General features: G+C 31.1%; 1 protein-coding gene across 1 annotated transcript in view; it reads right to left on the reverse strand.

Moving 5' to 3' along the window:
• The window catches only part of LOC123683475 (SET and MYND domain-containing protein 4-like), a 424959-nt gene extending 404824 nt beyond the window's left edge, over positions 1–20135 (reverse strand). The window contains exon 1 of the mRNA XM_045622551.1: positions 19856–20135. Coding sequence (XP_045478507.1) covers positions 19856–20050 — 195 coding nt within the window. The 5' untranslated portion in view covers positions 20051–20135. The remainder of the gene's footprint in view (positions 1–19855) is intronic.
• Between the last annotated feature and the right edge of the window lie 718 nt (positions 20136–20853).

The following is a 20853-nucleotide window of genomic DNA, read 5'->3' on the forward strand; positions in this document are numbered from 1 at the left end:
TCACATATAGAGAGAAAAATTATGAATTGATAAATACTAGGACTAACAATAATGACATTTGTGTCACAGAAGAAACGGAACAAGCGGCAAAAAATACGAGAATGGATCAAATTAAGACAAAAGAATTGACAGAAAAATTAGATAAAGCTTATGTGATGAAATATTTTCTTCAGAAGGCAGTTCAAGGCAGCAATGATTTGCAAACGACACGGGATATTTTAGCTAAATATTGCAATAATGAAGTGAATCCAGCTTTTCCAAGATGTCATTATTTCGTGCATAGGCTACCTAAACGAGCACTTAATTAATTTTAATTGTTTTTTTTTAATATTACATTATATGAGAATTGTTATATTTTAAATTATTCTTAAATATATTTTATAATTTTTTGGGATCATAATTAAATAATTATTTTTATGTTAAGGTGTTTACTTTCTATTTGGTGAAATAATTTATAAGGTATGAAGTATATACTCATTATACAAAAATGATAAATTCAATAAACACAAGGGACTGAAACGAATGATTGGATTTTTTTTGAACATCTTCAATTTTTCGAATATCAAAAACTTTTGAAAATTTCCAATTTTTTTTCTGTCCATCATATTCTATTTTACTGAGCTTTTATTTGAAGTGAATCATACTTGGAAAAGTCGATTCACACCAAAAACATAAATAAGCTTACATGGAACGTTTCGATATAGCGTGCAACTCTAAGAAATTCAGATTTTTTTTCCAGAAACGAAAATTCCATTTGATCAAGATTTTGTTTAATCGCCTGTATATTCAATTATAGTTTATCAATAAGAAAAGAATAAATCGATTGTTGAAGACATCCTTCTCTCTATAGTATTCCTCATGATTTCTGTGTCATATCTATAAACAAGCGAATTCCAAATTCAAACATGATAGGTCTCGAAAGTTCAGGTAGAATCAAACATGTTCTTATCAGTATATCGTATTACGTAGAGAAAGTCATTATACTGATAAGGATTCAGTAATCTTTCTTCTGTCATTGGGCATGTGCGGTATCTGAAAAACAACATCGCTTTCTAAATGGTGTGTCCATATTGTATATAATTTGGCTTTGGTGAACGTCTGACCTATTCATAGTGAGGACACGTGATTAGAAAACAAGCAAGAACCATAGAATTCAATAACTTATTGAAAAAATCTTTTAGTGTGGTTTATTTAATTTGGGTGTTCGAATTGATCAGACTATCTGACATAACATTGAATATGGCTATCTCCATTGATATCGAAAATATAATACAACTTTGTATCAAGAAAATGAACAATCATGTGAAGCAGCAGAATTTGTTGAAAAAGGTGTTAGTTAAATTAATCTGGAAGAGAGTGCTCACATATAGAGAGAAAAATTATGAATTGATAAATACTAGGACTAACAATAATGACATTTGTGTCACAGAAGAAACGAAACAAGCGGCAAAAAATACGAGAATGGATCGAATTAAGACAAAAGAATTGACAGAAAAATTAGATAAAGCTTATGTGATGAAATATTTTCTTCAGAAGGCAGTTCAAGACAGCAATGATTTGCAAACGACACGGGATATTTTAGCTAAATATTGCAATAATGAAGTGAATCCAGCTTTTCCAAGATGTCATTATTTCGTGCATAGGCTACCTAAGCGAGCACTTAATTAATTTTAATTGTTTTTTTTTAATATTACATTATATGAGAATTGTTATATTTTAAATTATTCTTAAATATATTTTATAATTTTTTGGGCTCATAATTAAATAATTATTTTTATGTTTAGGTGTTTACTTTCTATTTGGTGAAATAATTTATGAGGTATGAAGTATATACTCATTATACAAAAATGATAAATTCAATAAACACAAGGGACTGAAACGAATGATTGGATTTTTTTTGAACATCTTCAATTTTTCGAATATCAAATACTTTTGAAAATTTCCAATTTTTTTTCTGTCCATCATATTCTATTTTACTGAGCTTTTATTTGAAGTGAATCATACTTGGAAAAGTCGATTCACACCAAAAACATAAATAAGCCTACATGGAACGTTTCGATATAGCGTGAAACTCTAAGAAATTCAGATTTTTTTCCAGAAACGAAAATTCCATTTGATCAAGATTTTGTTTAATCGCCTGTATATTCAATTATAGTTCATCAATAAGATAAGAATAAATCGATTGTTGAAGTCATCCTTCTCTCTATAATATTCCTCATGATTTCTGTGTCATATCAATAAACAAGCGAATTCCAAATTCAAACATGATAGATCTCGAAAGTTCAGGTAGAATCAAACATGGTCTTATCAGTATATCGTATTACGAAGAGAAAGTCATTATACTGATAATGATTCAGTAATCTTTCTTCTGTCATTGAGCATGTGCGGTATCTGAAAAACAACATCGCTTTCTAAATGGTGTGTCCATATTGTATATAATTTGGCTTTGGTGAACTTCTGACCTATTCATAGTGAGGACACGTGATTAGAAAACAAGCAAGAACCATAGAATTCAATAACTTATTGAAAAAATCTTTTAGTGTGGTTTATTTAATTTGGGTGTTCGAGTTGATCAGACTATCTGACATAACATTGAATATGGCTATCTCCATTGATATCGAAAATATAATACAACTTTGTATCAAGAAAATGAAAAATCATGTGAAGCAGCAGAATTTGTTGAAAAAGGTGTTAGATAAATTAATCTGGAAGAAAGTGCTCACATATACAGAGAAAAATTATGAATTGATAAATACTAGGACTAACAATAATGACATTTGTGTCACAGAAGAAACGAAACAAGCGGCAAAAAATACGAGAATGGATCGAATTAAGACAAAAGAATTGACAGAAAAATTAGATAAAGCTTATGTGATGAAATATTCTCTTCAGAAGGCAGTTCAAGGCAGCAATGATTTGCAAACGACACGGGATATTTTAGCTAAATATTGCAATAATGAAGTGAATCCAGCTTTTCCAAGATGTCATTATTTCGTGCATAGGCTACCTAAGCGAGCACTTAATTAATTTTAATTGTTTTTTTTTCAATATTACATTATATGAGAATTGTTATATTTTAAATTATTCTTAAATATATTTTATAATTTTTTGGGATCATAATTAAATAATTATTTTTATGTTTAGGTGTTTACTTTCTATTTGGTGAAATAATTTATGAGGTATGAAGTATATACTCATTATACAAAAATGATAAATTCAATAAACACAAGGGACTGAAACGAATGATTGGATTTTTTTTGAACATCTTCAATTTTTCGAATATCAAATACTTTTGAAAATTTCCAATTTTTTTTCTGTCCATCATATTCTATTTTACTGAGCTTTTATTTGAAGTGAATCATACTTGGAAAAGTCGATTCACACCAAAAACATAAATAAGCCTACATGGAACGTTTCGATATAGCGTGCAACTCTAAGAAATTCAGATTTTTTTCCAGAAACGAAAATTCCATTTGATCAAGATTTTGTTTAATCGCCTGTATATTCAATTATAGTTTATCAATAAGATAAGAATAAATCGATGGTTGAAGTCATCCTTCTCTCTATAATATTCCTCATGATTTCTGTGTCATATCAATTAACAAGCGAATTCCAAATTCAAACATGATAGGTCTCGAAAGTTCAGGAAGAATCAAACATGGTCTTATCAGTATATCGTATTACGAAGAGAAAGTTATTATACTGATAAGGATTCAGTAATCTTTCTTCTGTCATTGGGCATGTGCGGTATCTGAAAAACAACATCGCTTTCTAAATGGTGTGTCCATATTGTATATAATTTGGCTTTGGTGAACGTCTGACCTATTCATAGTGAGGACACGTGAGTAGAAAACAAGCAAGAACCATAGAATTCAATAACTTATTGAAAAAATCTTCTAGTGTGGTTTATTTAATTTGGGTGTTCGAGTTGATCAGACTATCTGACACAACATTGAATATGGCTATCTCCATTGATATCGTAAATATAATAGACCTTTGTATCAAGAAAATGAAAAATCATGTGAAGCAGCAGAATTTGTTGAAAAAGGTGTTAGTTAAATTAATCTGGAAGAAAGTGCTCACATATAGAATGAAAAATTATGAATTGATGAATACTAGGACTAACAATAATGACATTTGTGTCACAGAAGAAACGAAACAAGCGGCAAAAAATACGAGAATGGATCAAATTAAGACAAAAGAATTGACAGAAAATTAGATAAAGCTTATGTGATGAAATATTTTCTTCAGAAGGCAGTTCAAGGCAGCAACGATTTGCAAACGACACGGGATATTTTAGCTAAATATTGCAATAATGAAGTGAATCCAGCTTTTCCGAAATGTCATTATTTCGTGCATAGGCTACCTAAACGAGCACTTAATTAATTTTAATTGTTTTTTTTTAATAAAACATTATATGAGAATTGTTATATTTTAAATTATTCTTAAATATATTTTATAATTTTTTGGGATCATAATTAAATAATTATTTTTATGTTTAGGTGTTTACTTTCTATTTGGTGAAATAATTTATAAGGTATGAAGTATATACTCATTATACAAAAATGATAAATTCAATAAACACAAGGAACTGAAACGAATGATTGGATTTTTTTTGAACATCTTCAATTTTTCGAATATCAAATACTTTTGAAAATTTCCAATTTTTTTTCTGTCCATCATATTCTATTTTACTGAGCTTTTATTTGAAGCGAATCATACTTGGAAAAGTCGATTCACACCAAAAACATAAATAAGCCTACATGGAACGTTTCGATATAGCGTGCAACTCTAAGAAATTCAGATTTTTTTTCCAGAAACGAAAATGCCATTTGATCAAGATTTTGTTTAATCGCCTGTATATTCAATTATAGTTTATCAATAAGATAAGAATAAATCGATGGTTGAAGTCATCCTTCTGTCTATAATATTCCTCATGATTTCTGTGTCATATCAATAAACAAGCGAATTCCAAATTCAAACATGATAGGTCTCGAAAGTTCAGGTAGAATCAAACATGGTCTTATCAGTATATCGTATTACGAAGAGAAAGTCATTATACTGATAAGGATTCAGTAATCTTTCTTCTGTCATTGGGCATGTGCGGTATCTGAAAAACAACATCGCTTTCTAAATGGTGTGTCCATATTGTATATAATTTGGCTTTGGTGAACGTCTGACCTATTCATAGTGAGGACACGTGAGTAGAAAACAAGCAAGAACCATAGAATTCAATAACTTATTGAAAAAATCTTTTAGTGTGGTTTATTTAATTTGGGTGTTCGAGTTGATCAGACTATCTGACATAACATTGAATATGGCTATCTCCATTGATATCGAAAATATAATACAACTTTGTATCAAGAAAATGAAAAATCATGTGAAGCAGCAGAATTTGTTGAAAAAGGTGTTAGTTAAATTAATCTGGAAGAAAGTGCTCACATATAGAGAGAAAAATTATGAATTGATAAATACTAGGACTAACAATAATGACATTTGTGTCACAGAAGAAACGAAACAAGCGGCAAAAAATACGAGAATGGATCAAATTAAGACAAAAGAATTGACAGAAAAATTAGATAAAGCTTATGTGATGAAATATTTTCTTCAGAAGGCAGTTCAAGGCAGCAATGATTTGCAAACGACACGGGATATTTTAGCTAAATATTGCAATAATGAAGTGAATCCAGCTTTTCCGAAATGTCATTATTTCGTGCATAGGCTACCTAAACGAGCACTTAATTAATTTTAATTGTTTTTTTTCAATAAAACATTATATGAGAATTGTTATATTTCAAATTATTCTTAAATATATTTTATAATTTTTTGGGATCATAATTAAATAATTATTTTTATGTTTAGGTGTTTACTTTCTATTTGGTGAAATAATTTATAAGGTATGAAGTATATACTCATTATACAAAAATGATAAATTCAATAAACACAAGGGACTGAAACGAATGATTGGATTTTTTTTGAACATCTTCAATTTTTCGAATATCAAATACTTGTGAAAATTTCCAATTTTTTTTCTGTCCATCATATTCTATTTTACTGAGCTTTTATTTGAAGTGAATCATACTTGGAAAAGTCGATTCACACCAAAAACATAAATAAGCTTACATGGAACGTTTCGATATAGCGTGCAACTCTAAGAAATTCAGATTTTTTTTTCCAGAAACGAAAATTCCATTTGATCAAGATTTTGTTTAATCGCCTGTATATTCAATTATAGTTTATCAATAAGATAAGAATAAATCGATTGTTGAAGTCATCCTTCTCTCTATAATATTCCTCATGATTTCTGTGTCATATCAATAAACAAGCGAATTCCAAATTCAAACATGATAGGTCTCGAAAGTTCAGGTAGAATCAAACATGGTCTTATGAGTATATCGTATTACGAAGAGAAAGTCATTATACTGATAAGGATTCAGTAATCTTTCTTCTGTCATTGGGCATGTGGGGTATCTGAAAAACAACATCGCTTTCTAAATGGTGTGTCCATATTGTATATAATTTGGCTTTGGTGAACGTCTGACCTATTCATAGTGAGGACACGTGAGTAGAAAACAAGCAAGAACCATAGAATTAAATAACTTATTGAAAAAATCTTCTAGTGTGGTTTATTTAATTTGGGTGTTCGAGTTGATCAGACTATCTGACATAACATTGAATATGGCTATCTCCATTGATATCGAAAATATAATAAAACTTTGTATCAAGAAAATGAAAAATCATGTGAAGCAGCAGAATTTGTTGAAAAAGGTGTTAGTTAAATTAATCTGGAAGAAAGTGCTCACATATAGAGAGAAAAATTATGAATTGATAAATACTAGGACTAACAATAATGACATTTGTGTCACAGAAGAAACGGAACAAGCGGCAAAAAATACGAGAATGGATCAAATTAAGACAAAAGAATTGACAGAAAAATTAGATAAAGCTTATGTGATGAAATATTTTCTTCAGAAGGCAGTTCAAGGCAGCAATGATTTGCAAACGACACGGGATATTTTAGCTAAATATTGCAATAATGAAGTGAATCCAGCTTTTCCAAGATGTCATTATTTCGTGCATAGGCTACCTAAACGAGCACTTAATTAATTTTAATTGTTTTTTTTTAATATAACATTATATGAGAATTGTTATATTTTAAATCATTCTTGAATATATTTTATAATTTTTTGGGATCATAATTGAATAATTATTTTTATGTTTAGGTGTTTACTTTCTATTTGGTGAAATAATTTATAAGGTATGAAGTATATACTCATTATACAAAAATGATAAATTCAATAAAGACAAGGGACTGAAACGAATGATTGGATTTTTTTTGAACATCTTCAATTTTTCGAATTTCAAATACTTTTGAAAATTTCCAATTTTTTTTCTGTCCATCATATTCTATTTACTGAGCTTTTATTTGAAGTGAATCATACTTGGAAAACTCGATTCACACCAAAAACATAAATAAGCCTACATGGAACGTTTCGATATAGCGTGCAACTCTAAGAAATTCAGATTTTTTTTCCAGAAACGAAAATTCCATTTGATCAAGATTTTGTTTAATCGCCTGTATATTCAATTATAGTTTATCAATAAGATAAGAATAAATCGATTGTTGAAGTCGTCCTTCTCTCTATAATATTCCTCATGATTTCTGTGTCATATCAATAAACAAGCGAATTTCAAATTCAAACATGATAGGTCTCGAAAGTTCAGGTAGAATCAAACATGGTCTTATCAGTATATCGTATTACGAAGAGAAAGTCATTATACTGATAAGGATTCAGTAATCTTTCTTCTGTCATTGGGCATGTGCGGTATCTGAAAAACAACATCGCTTTCTAAATGGTGTGTCCATATTGTATATAATTTGGCTTTGATGAACGTCTGACCTATTCATAGTGAGGACACGTGAGTAGAAAACAAGCAAGAACCATAGAATTCAATAACTTATTGAAAAAATCTTCTAGTGTGGTTTATTTAATTTGGGTGTTCGAGTTGATCAGACTATCTGACATAACATTGAATATGGCTATCTCCATTGATATCGAAAATATAATACAACTTTGTATCAAGAAAATCAAAAATCATGTGAAGCAGAAGAATTTGTTGAAAAAGGTGTTAGTTAAATTAATCTGGAAGAAAGTGCTCACATATAGAGAGAAAAATTATGAATTGATAAATACTAGGACTAACAATTACGACATTTGTGTCACAGAAGAAACGAAACAAGCGGCAAAAAATACGAGAATGGATCAAATTAAGACAAAAGAATTGACAGAAAAATTAGATAAAGCTTATGTGATGAAATATTTTCTTCAGAAGGCAGTTCAAGGCAGCAATGATTTGCAAACGACACGGGATATTTTAGCTAAATATTGCAATAATGAAGTGAATCCAGCTTTTCCAAGATGTCATTATTTCGTGCATAGGCTACCTAAACGAGCACTTAATTAATTTTAATTGTTTTTTTTTAATATTACATTATATGAGAATTGTAATATTTCAAATTATTCTTAAATATATTTTATGATTTTTTGGGATCATAATTAAATAATTATTTTTATGTTTAGGTGTTTACTTTCTTTTTGGTGAAATAATTTATAAGGTATGAAGTATATACTCATTATACAAAAATGATAAATTCAATAAACACAAGGGACTGAAACGAATGATTGGATTTTTTTTGAACATCTTCAATTTTTCGAATATCAAATACTTTTGAAAATTTCCAATTTTTTTTCTGTCCATCATATTCTATTTTACTGAGCTTTTTTTGAAGTGAATCATACTTGGAGAAGTCGATTCACACCAAAAACATAAATAAGCTCACATGGAACGTTTCGATATAGCGTGCAACTCTAAGAAATTCAAATTTTTTTTCCAGAAACCAAAATTCCATTTGATCAAGATTTTGTTCAATCGCCTGTATATTCAATTATAGTTTATCAATAAGATAAGAATAAATCGATGGTTGAAGTCATCCTTCTCTCTATAATATTCCTCATGATTTCTGTGTCATATCAATAAACAAGCGAATTCCAAATTCAAAAATGATAGGTCTCGAAAGTTCAGGTAGAATCAAACATGGTCTTATCAGTATATCGTATTACGGAGAGAAAGTCATTATACTGTTTTCTGTCCATCATATTCTATTTTACTGAGCTTTTATTTGAAGTGAATCATACTTGGAAAAGTCGATTCACACCAAAAACATAAATAAGCCTACATGGAACGTTTCGATATAGCGTGCAACTCTAAGAAACTCAGATTTTTTTTCCAGAAACGAAAATTCCATTTGATCAAGATTTTGTTTAATCGCCTGTATATTCAATTATAGTTTATCAATAAGATAAGAATAAATCGATTGTTGAAGTCGTCCTTCTCTCTATAATATTCCTCATGATTTCTGTGTCATATCAATAAACAAGCGAATTCCAAATTCAAACATGATAGTTCAGGTAGAATCAAACATGGTCTTATCAGTATATCGTATTACGAAGAGAAAGTCATTATACTGATAAGGATTCAGTAATCTTTCTTCTGTCATTGGGCATGTGCGGTATCTGAAAAACAACATCGCTTTCTAAATGGTGTGTCCATATTGTATATAATTTGGCTTTGGTGAACGTCTGACCTATTCATAGTGAGGACACGTGAGTAGAAAACAAGCAAGAACCATAAAATTCAATAACTTTTTGAAAAAATCTTCTAGTGTGGTTTATTTAATTTGGGTGTTCGAGTTGATCAGACTATCTGACATAACATTGAATATGGCTATCTCCATTGATATCGAAAATATAATACAACTTTGTATCAAGAAAATGAAAAATCATGTGAAGCAGCAGAATTTGTTGAAAAAGGTGTTAGTTAAATAAATCTGGAAGAAAGTGCTCACATATAGAGAGAAAAATTATGAATTGATAAATACTAGGACTAACAATAATGACATTTGTGTCACAGAAGAAACGAAACAAGCGGCAAAAAATACGAGAATGGATCAAATTAAGACAAAAGAATTGACAGAAAAATTAGATAAAGCTTATGTGATGAAATATTTTCTTCAGAAGGCAGTTCAAGGCAGCAATGATTCGCAAACGACACGGGATATTTAAGCTAAATATTGGAATAATGAAGTGAATCCAGCTTTTCCAAGATGTCATTATTTCGTGCATAGGCTACCTAAACGAGCACTTAATTAATTTTAATTGTTTTTTTTTTAATATTACATTATATGAGAATTGTTATATTTTAAATTATTCTCAAATATATTTTATAATTTTTTGGGATCATAATTAAATAATTATTTTTATGTTTAAGTGTTTACTTTCTATTTGGTGAAATAATTTATAAGGTATGTAGTATATACTCATTATACAAAAATGATAAATTCAATAAACACAAGGGACTGAAACGAATGATTGGATTTTTTTTGAACATTGTAACGAAGTCTGATTATTCCCATAGGAATGATCAGGCTCCGTCTAAAGAATATTTTATTGTTTTCCGTTTAAATTAATCATTCTGGTATATTCCGTAAATATTGGAAATAATTTATTAATTGTTCACCGCGATAATGAAAAAGTCCATGCTTCATGTTTTTCAACCGACCAGGGCCTCGAATAATCCGAGTGAAATAATATAAGAAATTATTTATTTCGGCGTTTTTACCGCTGATATATTTTTTTCCATATGTCAGATTATGTTCCGCCAAGAGAATTTTCTCGAAAAACGAGGTTTTTGTCGACATGAAGAGTCACGTGGGCTAAATTCCTTCACCGTCCCGCACCGAAGTTATAAAAGGGGGTAACCGACCCAAAATCGGGAATTCATGTTCAGGCTTTCAGATAGTTGATTAGTAGTTTTCAGTAGTTTAGATAGTAGAGATTTTCAGATTCAGTAGTATAGTAAAGTTAGTTATTCAGATAGATTTAGGTAGTAGATAGTTCAGTAGTTAGTTAGTTAGATTTAGAAGTTTAGGCAGTAGTTTTAGTTTTAGAAAAGACATTTTGGTTAAGTGGTTACCAGGTGACCGGAAAATAGTAAAATTGGTAATTGAACGCCAATAATTACAAATCCGTTTCTGAGGTCGAAAATCGCCATTTTCATCAGTAAACTTACTTGTTAGTCTTTTTCTGGGGAGTTTGCTAATTTTTACTTGTGACTTTCTTACGAGTGAATATTCAAGGGTTTCATTTGATAGAGACAACGAGAGGGTGGTGTACCGGTGGAGTTTTTTTCAACGCGTTAGGATTAGTTTTCATTCCTTCCCGACTCTACAAAATCCACGATTCTCAATCTCCAAATATCATAATTTCCCGGCTCCCGGATCCGACTAACTTGTTCAACGGTTCTGACTGACATTAAATTGGTGAGGTAAGGACACAGTAGTTGTAGACAGTACAAATCATCTCAGTAACCGAATTGAAGTATACAGATTGATATAGTTTATGCTTTTTCTGATTTCCCGTTTTTACTGAGATTGTCTGTATTGTATAATTGAATCAATAAACCTATTAATTTTGTTGCGTTGTTTGTTACTTGGTCACCGCTACCATCCTAGGTGACACCGAATCCTGTCTTCACTAAGCTGCCCTGGTAAGGTTTGTCAATTTCTCCCTAAAATTGGCTGGCGCTCGAGATACTACTGCAAAGTGCTGAAGGGCAATTGGCAGAGGCGCCAGTGACGCAAAAAGGTCGTTACAAATGGCGCCCGAGCAGGGACTTGAGAGGACAACGCTACAGAATAGCTATATTTGTACTCCCAAGTATTTCATTGGAGGCAGAGATTCCACAGTCGCCAAGAAAGAAGCCGACGTTTGAATTTGACATCGATTCATAGAGCAAAGTTTTATTTTTATATGTCATACTGTCTACAACAACATTATAATCTTTGATAGCGTAACGTAACAGTCAGACCCGTACTTCCCATATATCCCGCGTAATAAGACAGGATAGTATTCGGGTATTTTTTGTTTGTTTTTAGAATTCAAATTTCTGTTTCACCGTAACTTGAATTTTTCCGAACCAGGGGGGATGTAACGAAGTCTGATTATTCCCATAGGAATGATCAGGCTCCGTCTAAAGAATATTTTATTGTTTTCCGTTTAAATTAATCATTCTGGTATATTCCGTAAATATTGGAAATAATTTATTAATTGTTCACCGCGATAATGAAAAAGTCCATGCTTCATGTTTTTCAACCGACCAGGGCCTCGAATAATCCGAGTGAAATAATATAAGAAATTATTTATTTCGGCGTTTTTACCGCTGATATATTTTTTTCCATATGTCAGATTATGTTCCGCCAAGAGAATTTTCTCGAAAAACGAGGTTTTTGTCGACATGAAGAGTCACGTGGGCTAAATTCCTTCACCGTCCCGCACCGAAGTTATAAAAGGGGGTAACCGACCCAAAATCGGGAATTCATGTTCAGGCTTTCAGATAGTTGATTAGTAGTTTTCAGTAGTTTAGATAGTAGAGATTTTCAGATTCAGTAGTATAGTAAAGTTAGTTATTCAGATAGATTTAGGTAGTAGATAGTTCAGTAGTTAGTTAGTTAGATTTAGAAGTTTAGGCAGTAGTTTTAGTTTTAGAAAAGACATTTTGGTTAAGTGGTTACCAGGTGACCGGAAAATAGTAAAATTGGTAATTGAACACCAATAATTACAAATCCGTTTCTGAGGTCGAAAATCGCCATTTTCATCAGTAAACTTACTTGTTAGTCTTTTTCTGGGGAGTTTGCTAATTTTTACTTGTGACTTTCTTACGAGTGAATATTCAAGGGTTTCATTTGATAGAGACAACGAGAGGGTGGTGTACCGGTGGAGTTTTTTTCAACGCGTTAGGATTAGTTTTCATTCCTTCCCGACTCTACAAAATCCACGATTCTCAATCTCCAAATATCATAATTTCCCGGCTCCCGGATCCGACTAACTTGTTCAACGGTTCTGACTGACATTAAATTGGTGAGGTAAGGACACAGTAGTTGTAGACAGTACAAATCATCTCAGTAACCGAATTGAAGTATACAGATTGATATAGTTTATGCTTTTTCTGATTTCCCGTTTTTACTGAGATTGTCTGTATTGTATAATTGAATCAATAAACCTATTAATTTTGTTGCGTTGTTTGTTACTTGGTCACCGCTACCATCCTAGGTGACACCGAATCCTGTCTTCACTAAGCTGCCCTGGTAAGGTTTGTCAATTTCTCCCTAAAATTGGCTGGCGCTCGAGATACTACTGCAAAGTGCTGAAGGGCAATTGGCAGAGGCGCCAGTGACGCAAAAAGGTCGTTACAACATCTTCAATTTTTCGAATATCAAATACTTTTGAAAATTTCCAATTTTTTTTCTGTCCATCATATTCTATTTTACTGAGCTTTTATTTGAAGTGAATCATACTTGGAGAAGTCGATTCACACCAAAAACATAAATAAGCTTACATGGAACGTTTCGATATAGCGTGCAACTCTAAGAAATTCAGATTTTTTTTCCAGAAACCAAAATTCCATTTGATCAAGATTTTGTTTAATCGCCTGTATATTCAATTATAGTTTATCAATAAGATAAGAATAAATCGATGGTTGAAGTCATCCTTCTCTCTATAATATTCCTCATGATTTCTGTGTCATATCAATAAACAAGCGAATTCCAAATTCAAACATGATAGGTCTCGAAAGTTCAGGAAGAATCAAACATGGTCTTATCAGTATATCGTATTACGAAGAGAAAGTCATTATACTGATAAGGATTCAGTAATCTTTCTTCTGTCATTGGGCATGTGCGGTATCTGAAAAACAACATCGCTTTCTAAATGGTGTGTCCATATTGTATGTAATTTGGCTTTGGTGAACGTCTGACCTATTCATAGTGAGGACACGTGAGTAGAAAACAAGCAAGAACCATAGAATTCAATAACTTATTGAAAAAATCTTCTAGTGTGGTTTATTTAATTTGGGTGTTCGAGTTGATCAGACTATCTGACATAACATTGAATATGGCTATCTCCATTGATATCGAAAATATAATACAACTTTGTATCAAGAAAATGAAAAATCATGTGAAGCAGCAGAATTTGTTGAAAAAGGTGTTAGTTAAATAAATCTGGAAGAAAGTGCTCACATATAGAGAGAAAAATTATGAATTGATAAATACTAGGACTAACAATAATGACATTTGTGTCACAGAAGAAACGAAACAAGCGGCAAAAAATACGAGAATGGATCAAATTAAGACAAAAGAATTGACAGAAAAATTAGATAAAGCTTATGTGATGAAATATTTTCTTCAGAAGGCAGTTCAAGGCAGCAATGATTTGCAAACGACACGGGATATTTTAGCTAAATATTGCAATAATGAAGTGAATCCAGCTTTTCCAAGATGTCATTATTTCGTGCCTAGGCTACCTAAACGAGCACTTAATTAATTTTAATTGTTTTTTTTTCAATAAAACATTATATGAGAATTGTTATATTTTAAATTATTCTTAAATATATTTTATAATTTTTTGGGATCATAATTAAATAATTATTTTTATGTTTAGGTGTTTACTTTCTATTTGGTGAAATAATTCATAAGGTATGAAGTATATACTCATTATACAAAAATGATAAATTCAATAAACACAAGGGAATGAAACGAATGATTGGATTTTTTTTGAACATCTTCAATTTTTCGAATATCAAATAATTTTGAAAATTTTCATGTCCATCATATTCTATTTTCCTGAGCTTTTATTTGAAGTGAATCATACTTGGAAAAGTCGATTCACACCAATAACATAAATAAGCTTACATGGAACGTTTCGATATAGCGTGCAACTCTAAGAAATTCAGATTTTTTTTCCAGAAACGAAAATTCCATTTGATCAAGATTTTGTTTAATCGCCTGTATATTCAATTATAGTTTATCAATAAGATAAAAATAAATCGATTGTTGAAGTCATCCTTCTCTCTATAATATTCCTCATGCTTTCTGTGTCATATCAATAAACAAGCGAATTCCAAATTCAAACATGATAGGTCTCGAAAGTTCAGGTAGAATCAAACATGTTCTTATCAGTATATCGTATTACGAAGAGAAAGTCATTATACTGATAAGGATTCAGTAATCTTTCTTCTGTCATTGGGTATGTGCGGTATCTGAAAAACAACATCGCTTTCTAAATGGTGTGTCCATATTGTATATAATTTGGCTTTGGTGAACGTCTGACCTATTCATAGTGAGGACACGTGAGTAGAAAACAAGCAAGAACCATAGAATTCAATAACTTATTGAAAATATCTTCTAGTGTGGTTTATTTAATTTGGTTGTTCGAGTTGATCAGACTATCTGACATAACATTGAATATGGCTATCTCCATTGATATCGAAAATATAATACAACTTTGTATCAAGAAAATGAAAAATCATGTGAAGCAGCAGAATTTGTTGAAAAAGGTGTTAGTTAAATTAATCTGGAAGAAAGTGCTGACATATAGAGAGAAAAATTATAAGCTTATTATACAATATATATTTAGAGTTTTTTTCATGTTTGTATATGTTAAAGGCATTCAGGAAACAAATATTACTATTAAATAATATTATTATTTAAAATAAAGGTTTATTTTACGAAGTACATAATTGTATCTCAGCGAAGAAATCTTCCATCCATTTTCAAAGAATATATTATAAAATTCCTTTTACTCTCTTTTAATTGGTTCCCTGATTGATGATACATATTTTCGATGTCTACTAAATTTCAAACCTTTTCATTAAGTGGTTCATTAACAATATCCTCAGGATTATCTCATTTCAACACTTTCAAGATGAACACATTATGTAGAATACATCCTGATATCACGAGGAGACAAATGCTTTTTTTCTTTTCACTAAACACATTCAAAAATTCTTCGATATCAGCTTCGTTAGCTCCGTCCTCGTTCGGCAAATCAAGAACGCACCTATTGCTCCGTGGTCACGTGACCTATAAACCGTTTACACCTTACCTACACCGCACGCTCCGCACCGGTGGGCATATACCGAACGCAGTACTTGTCGGTTCAAAGTTGATCGACAGATTACGGATAATAATTTATCCGTAATATGTGGCTTGATCTAAGATACATCTTAGCTTGATCCTTCATTTTATTGACATTTATATATTTTTTCGGCAACCGTCCGGGAAGTGCTCACTTCTGGAACGCTTTTTCTCTGAGAAAGTAGCATTTCCCGGCCTAGTCCGGAAAGTACGTACTTCCCGGACTAGGCCGGAAAAGAATCATAGAATCCATAGCAACCGAGATAACGGCTGACAGTTCATATGAAATTAGTTGTCAAAAATTTGCATGTTTTTTGATCGCGATCACAATAAAATATGGAAAGCAGCAGCGATAGTGTTATTTTACATGGTTGCCGAAAAAATATTGTACGCAACACGCCCGAAAATGGTTTTTTTGGACTCACAGACTTCCAGGACTCGCTTACGCTCGTCCTGGAATTTTGTCTTTTCGTCCAAAAAAAAACCCTATTTTCCGGACTTGTTACGTAAATTACTATTTTGACATTCTTGGTATTTTACTCAAAAGTTAGTCATATTTTATATATTTACAGAATGGATTTTTTGGGAGAATTAACTGAAGATGAAGATTTTTTGGAGCTAATTGATAACATACAAAATCCGAGATTGATACAGACGTATAGAGAACGCTCAGATCATTTTACAAAGTGGAATCAACTTTTATTTTGTTAGTGTTATTTTCTGTTTTCTTAGTTTCGATTAATTCCTTATATTTCTTCACCAAACTTAACAACACATTTTCTTCTCTTGGAGTGAAATTTGTGGTTCTTGCAATTTTTTCAGGATCCTCTATATGTTCATGACAACGTTTATATTATCCTAACCTAACCAAGTTTTATACGACAAGCAAAGAAGTTATTCTTTTTATTTCAGTATCGTAATGAGTTCATTATAGTTCTAAAAACAGTGTTGTGATGAACTCATTACAGCATTGTTTTAAGTTATATTTTTCGTTTTGTGGTTGTCACAGACTTCCAATCCTATCAAAATTCAACACATCAATTATCAATATAATATGATTTAAATTAAGTGGAATGTTTTGCGGCATTATACGCAATTTCTCTCAATTCTGTTGTTAAATTAATTCCGGCAGACATAATTCACGAATTTAATGCGTAGGTAATTATAAATTATTTCAAAATTCGAAACGTATGTTTCAAATTCATATTTCGTCATCTGTCAATTTTCGTAACAGTCACACCAACTGCCAAGATACAATACAAATGTCACTAGAAATCGCCGATCAGTTGAACTAAAGTCAATATGAGTTGGAACAAGGCCCGTTCTTTTGAACTGAGATCACCAATAATACGCCTGGGTTGTGAATTTATCCAATAGGTGGATGTCAATAAGTTATTTTTATTGAGAACTGGTACAAATATCAAATGAATGTAACGAAAATAAATTTTCACAAATTAAAACAACTTTTTAGGCGCCATTTTTAGTGAGCTGTAACTAAGGAGTGGGAGGCGAAAAAAAAAACTTTATACGGTTACTGAAACCGTATATAACTTTCTCTTCAGAAAGTCATATACTGATCAGACCATGCTTGTTTTTACCTGAACTTTTGAGACTTGTCATTTTTATATTTTCAATTCGCCTGTTTTATGATAAGTCACAAAATCTTAAGAGTTAACAATAGAGTTATTTTTGTCTTATTGCTAAGTAGTAGTATACATCTCTCACAAATTTTAATTTTTCACCAGAAAGAAAAATTCTAATCCACTAGAATGTCCTATTATTATCAATCCATATTCTTTCTCCCTACATTTCAGAACTTTCACCATGATTGATTCTACAAAAACCTTTTCTAACAAATTCTGCTGCTTTATATAATCTTTCAACTCCGTGATACAAATTTGAAATAAATTTTCAGTATCAATGGATACTGAATTATTCAATTTCAATGGTATACCTATCGAATCGTCTGATCAACTGGAACACTCAAATTGTGTAAACCAACCGTATAATTATTTATTTTTATTCAAAAAATTTAACAAATATTAAAAACTCACTTGAAGAAATGTCAAATTCCACATCATAAAATTTCAAACAATAGTATATTCTAAAACAAGTTGCAGAATGGGCTCCTATTCCAACACGAATGCGAAATTCGAAAACGAGCGACGAAGGAGCGAGTTTTGGAACGCACGAGTGTTGGAATTGCCTTCTGCAACGAGTATTAGACGATATTTTCTCTATTTCAGTCAAGTTTCGTGGAATATTGTCGAAATTCAATGAAAAATTCAGATTATATATCCTAATGACTTTTTTATTGTATCTTGGCAGTTGGTGTGACTGTTACGAAAATTGACAGATTACGGAATTTCAATATGAATCGTGTGTTTCGAATTTAGACATAATTTACAATTACCCATTAAATTCGTGAATTATGTCTGACGAAATCGATTTAACACTACCAGAATTGAGAGAATTTGCAAATAATGTAGCAAATTATCTCACTATATCCCCAAATTATATTATATTGACAATTATTGACGTTTGTCGAAATTTGATAGGATTGGAAGTCAGCATAGGCAACCACACGAAAAATATATCTGAAAACGATGCTGAAATGAGTTCATTACAGCACTGTTTTTAGAACTGTAATGGACTCATTACGATACTGAAATAGAGAAAATCAATTACAATTCATTGAGTGCTTTAGTAGGTGGCCTATGCACAAAAAGATGATATCTTGGAAAAGCTTGATTCACTTCATTATTGCAATATTTTGCTCAAATATCCCGTATCGTTTGCAAATAATTACTGCCTTGTACTGCATTTGGAAAAAAACTTCATTATATAGGTTTCATTCAATTTTTCAGTAAATTTGATAAATGCTCGTCTGTTTTTCCGCTTTTGTCTGTTCCCTGTTACACTGATATAATAAGTGGCAGACTTAGTATTCATCAATTTATATTATCTTTCAGAACTTTCGTCGAGATTGGCCTAAAATAAACTTTGTTCTACAAACTCTGCTGTTTCACATAATTTTTCAACTTCCTGAATCAAATTCGAAATGAATTTTCAGTTTCAATGGAGATCGCCATATTCAATCAGATAGTCTGATCAACACGAACACTCAAATTGTAAAAACCACACAAAAAAATTTGAAGCTGACGATTTTATCGGAAATATAAAAATTCAAGAAAAACATCGGAAAAAAATAACTATGTTTTCGTGAAAACAAATTGCAATCGAATATTCAATGGATTCAGTCCTCACTTGATGGAAATTTATTATCAAATAAAACAGCTTTTTCCACAAATATTTTAATTTTTACAAAAAATATTTCAATCTAAATATAACCTGAAGCAACCACAGTGTTCGCGAAACAATTATTGTAAACATTGAAATATTTGTGAAAATTTTATTTCATTTTATAACCTATACATGCGATCGGGATGAATTTTTTAGAATAATAGATCCAAGCTTCGTGCAAATTTTCTCAGTCATAGAAGAATATTGTTGCAGAATATCAAGAGAATCGTATCAACAGAACTCCTTCCAAGAATAAAAATTATTGGCAACAATTACGCCATGTTGAATAACATCTCACATATATTTAGGTGAGTAAATCTACAGTAGTAATGTCCAAGATTGCAATAGGCTCATGAATAAGTCAACGCTCAAAAATTCCTGATGCCAGGTCAATGCTTTTCTTGATTTTTTCTTATAATCACCCAGTACATTATATTCGTAGTAAAAAAGTTTAATATTTTATCGAATAGATGCAAAGTTCCTACAATTCTGTAAATTAGTTCGAATAAAAAACCTACTTACCGGCTCATGTTTGTACAAAATCCCGAATTTATCCTTGTCGTTCTTCATCTTACCGAAGCATTTTTCTATCCAAAATTTACCAGCTATTTCTGCTAGATTATCGGCAAACCTCAAGAAAAACCCTTCATCGACAGTCTGTAATGTTTTTTCACTACATCTTGTAGCATAATCCGAATCCAAATTAAATCGAGACATTTTGATAAAAAGCGAGTTAATTCAGTTCGAAATAAACCTAGACTATATTTCGTTCAGACCCTGAGGGAAGATATAAATAGACCAAATAACTAGAGTGAATGTAGTTGAATAGATAATGCGTTCTACCATTCTTCGAATAGCAATATTCAAGGAACAAGGAGAAAATTAGGGCAGACCAAAATTTTTTGATCGTCATCTTTTCATTAATATCATTTATTTCAAGTTCCTTGAAATCGATTTTATTTTTTGAGATGACCCTGTATAGTCCCAACAGAATACTGCATCACAGCTGAGGAAATGTAGAAGCATAGACAAAAAAAGGAGAAGACTAACGACTGCGTAGAGTCATTTGAAATGTTGATGCTAGCGACCCGAGGAGCAAGGTTTGGAACTAATGTATCGCTATTTCACACAAGAACATATTTCATCCTTTTCTACTGAAAAATATTTTTGGCGTAAATTCCAACCTCTCTTTTGTGTTTCAGTTCAGTCTTGATTCTTAGTTTTTGCAGGTTCAATTTTGTTATCTTCTAGTTTTTTCGTATAAGTTATAAGTATGGTAATATTCATATAAATATAAAGCACCTTTTGTCTTAATTGATCAGCATGTCATCATAACATTATTCATGTTGCATCCCAAATTGTGCGAATATATATTACAGGGGTTTAACCACGAACAAGCACTTTTTTATATCAAATTAATATCAAGGGAGAGAGTCAATTAAAATAAAGAGAGAAATTTTGTTATATTAGTAAATATTAAAGAAAGCAGTTGTCTTAATTGAAGAAAACAGAGCCATATT

Source organism: Harmonia axyridis, chromosome 6 (assembly GCF_914767665.1).
Source record: "Harmonia axyridis chromosome 6, icHarAxyr1.1, whole genome shotgun sequence".
In the NCBI taxonomy this organism is placed as follows: Eukaryota; Metazoa; Arthropoda; class Insecta; order Coleoptera; family Coccinellidae; genus Harmonia; species Harmonia axyridis.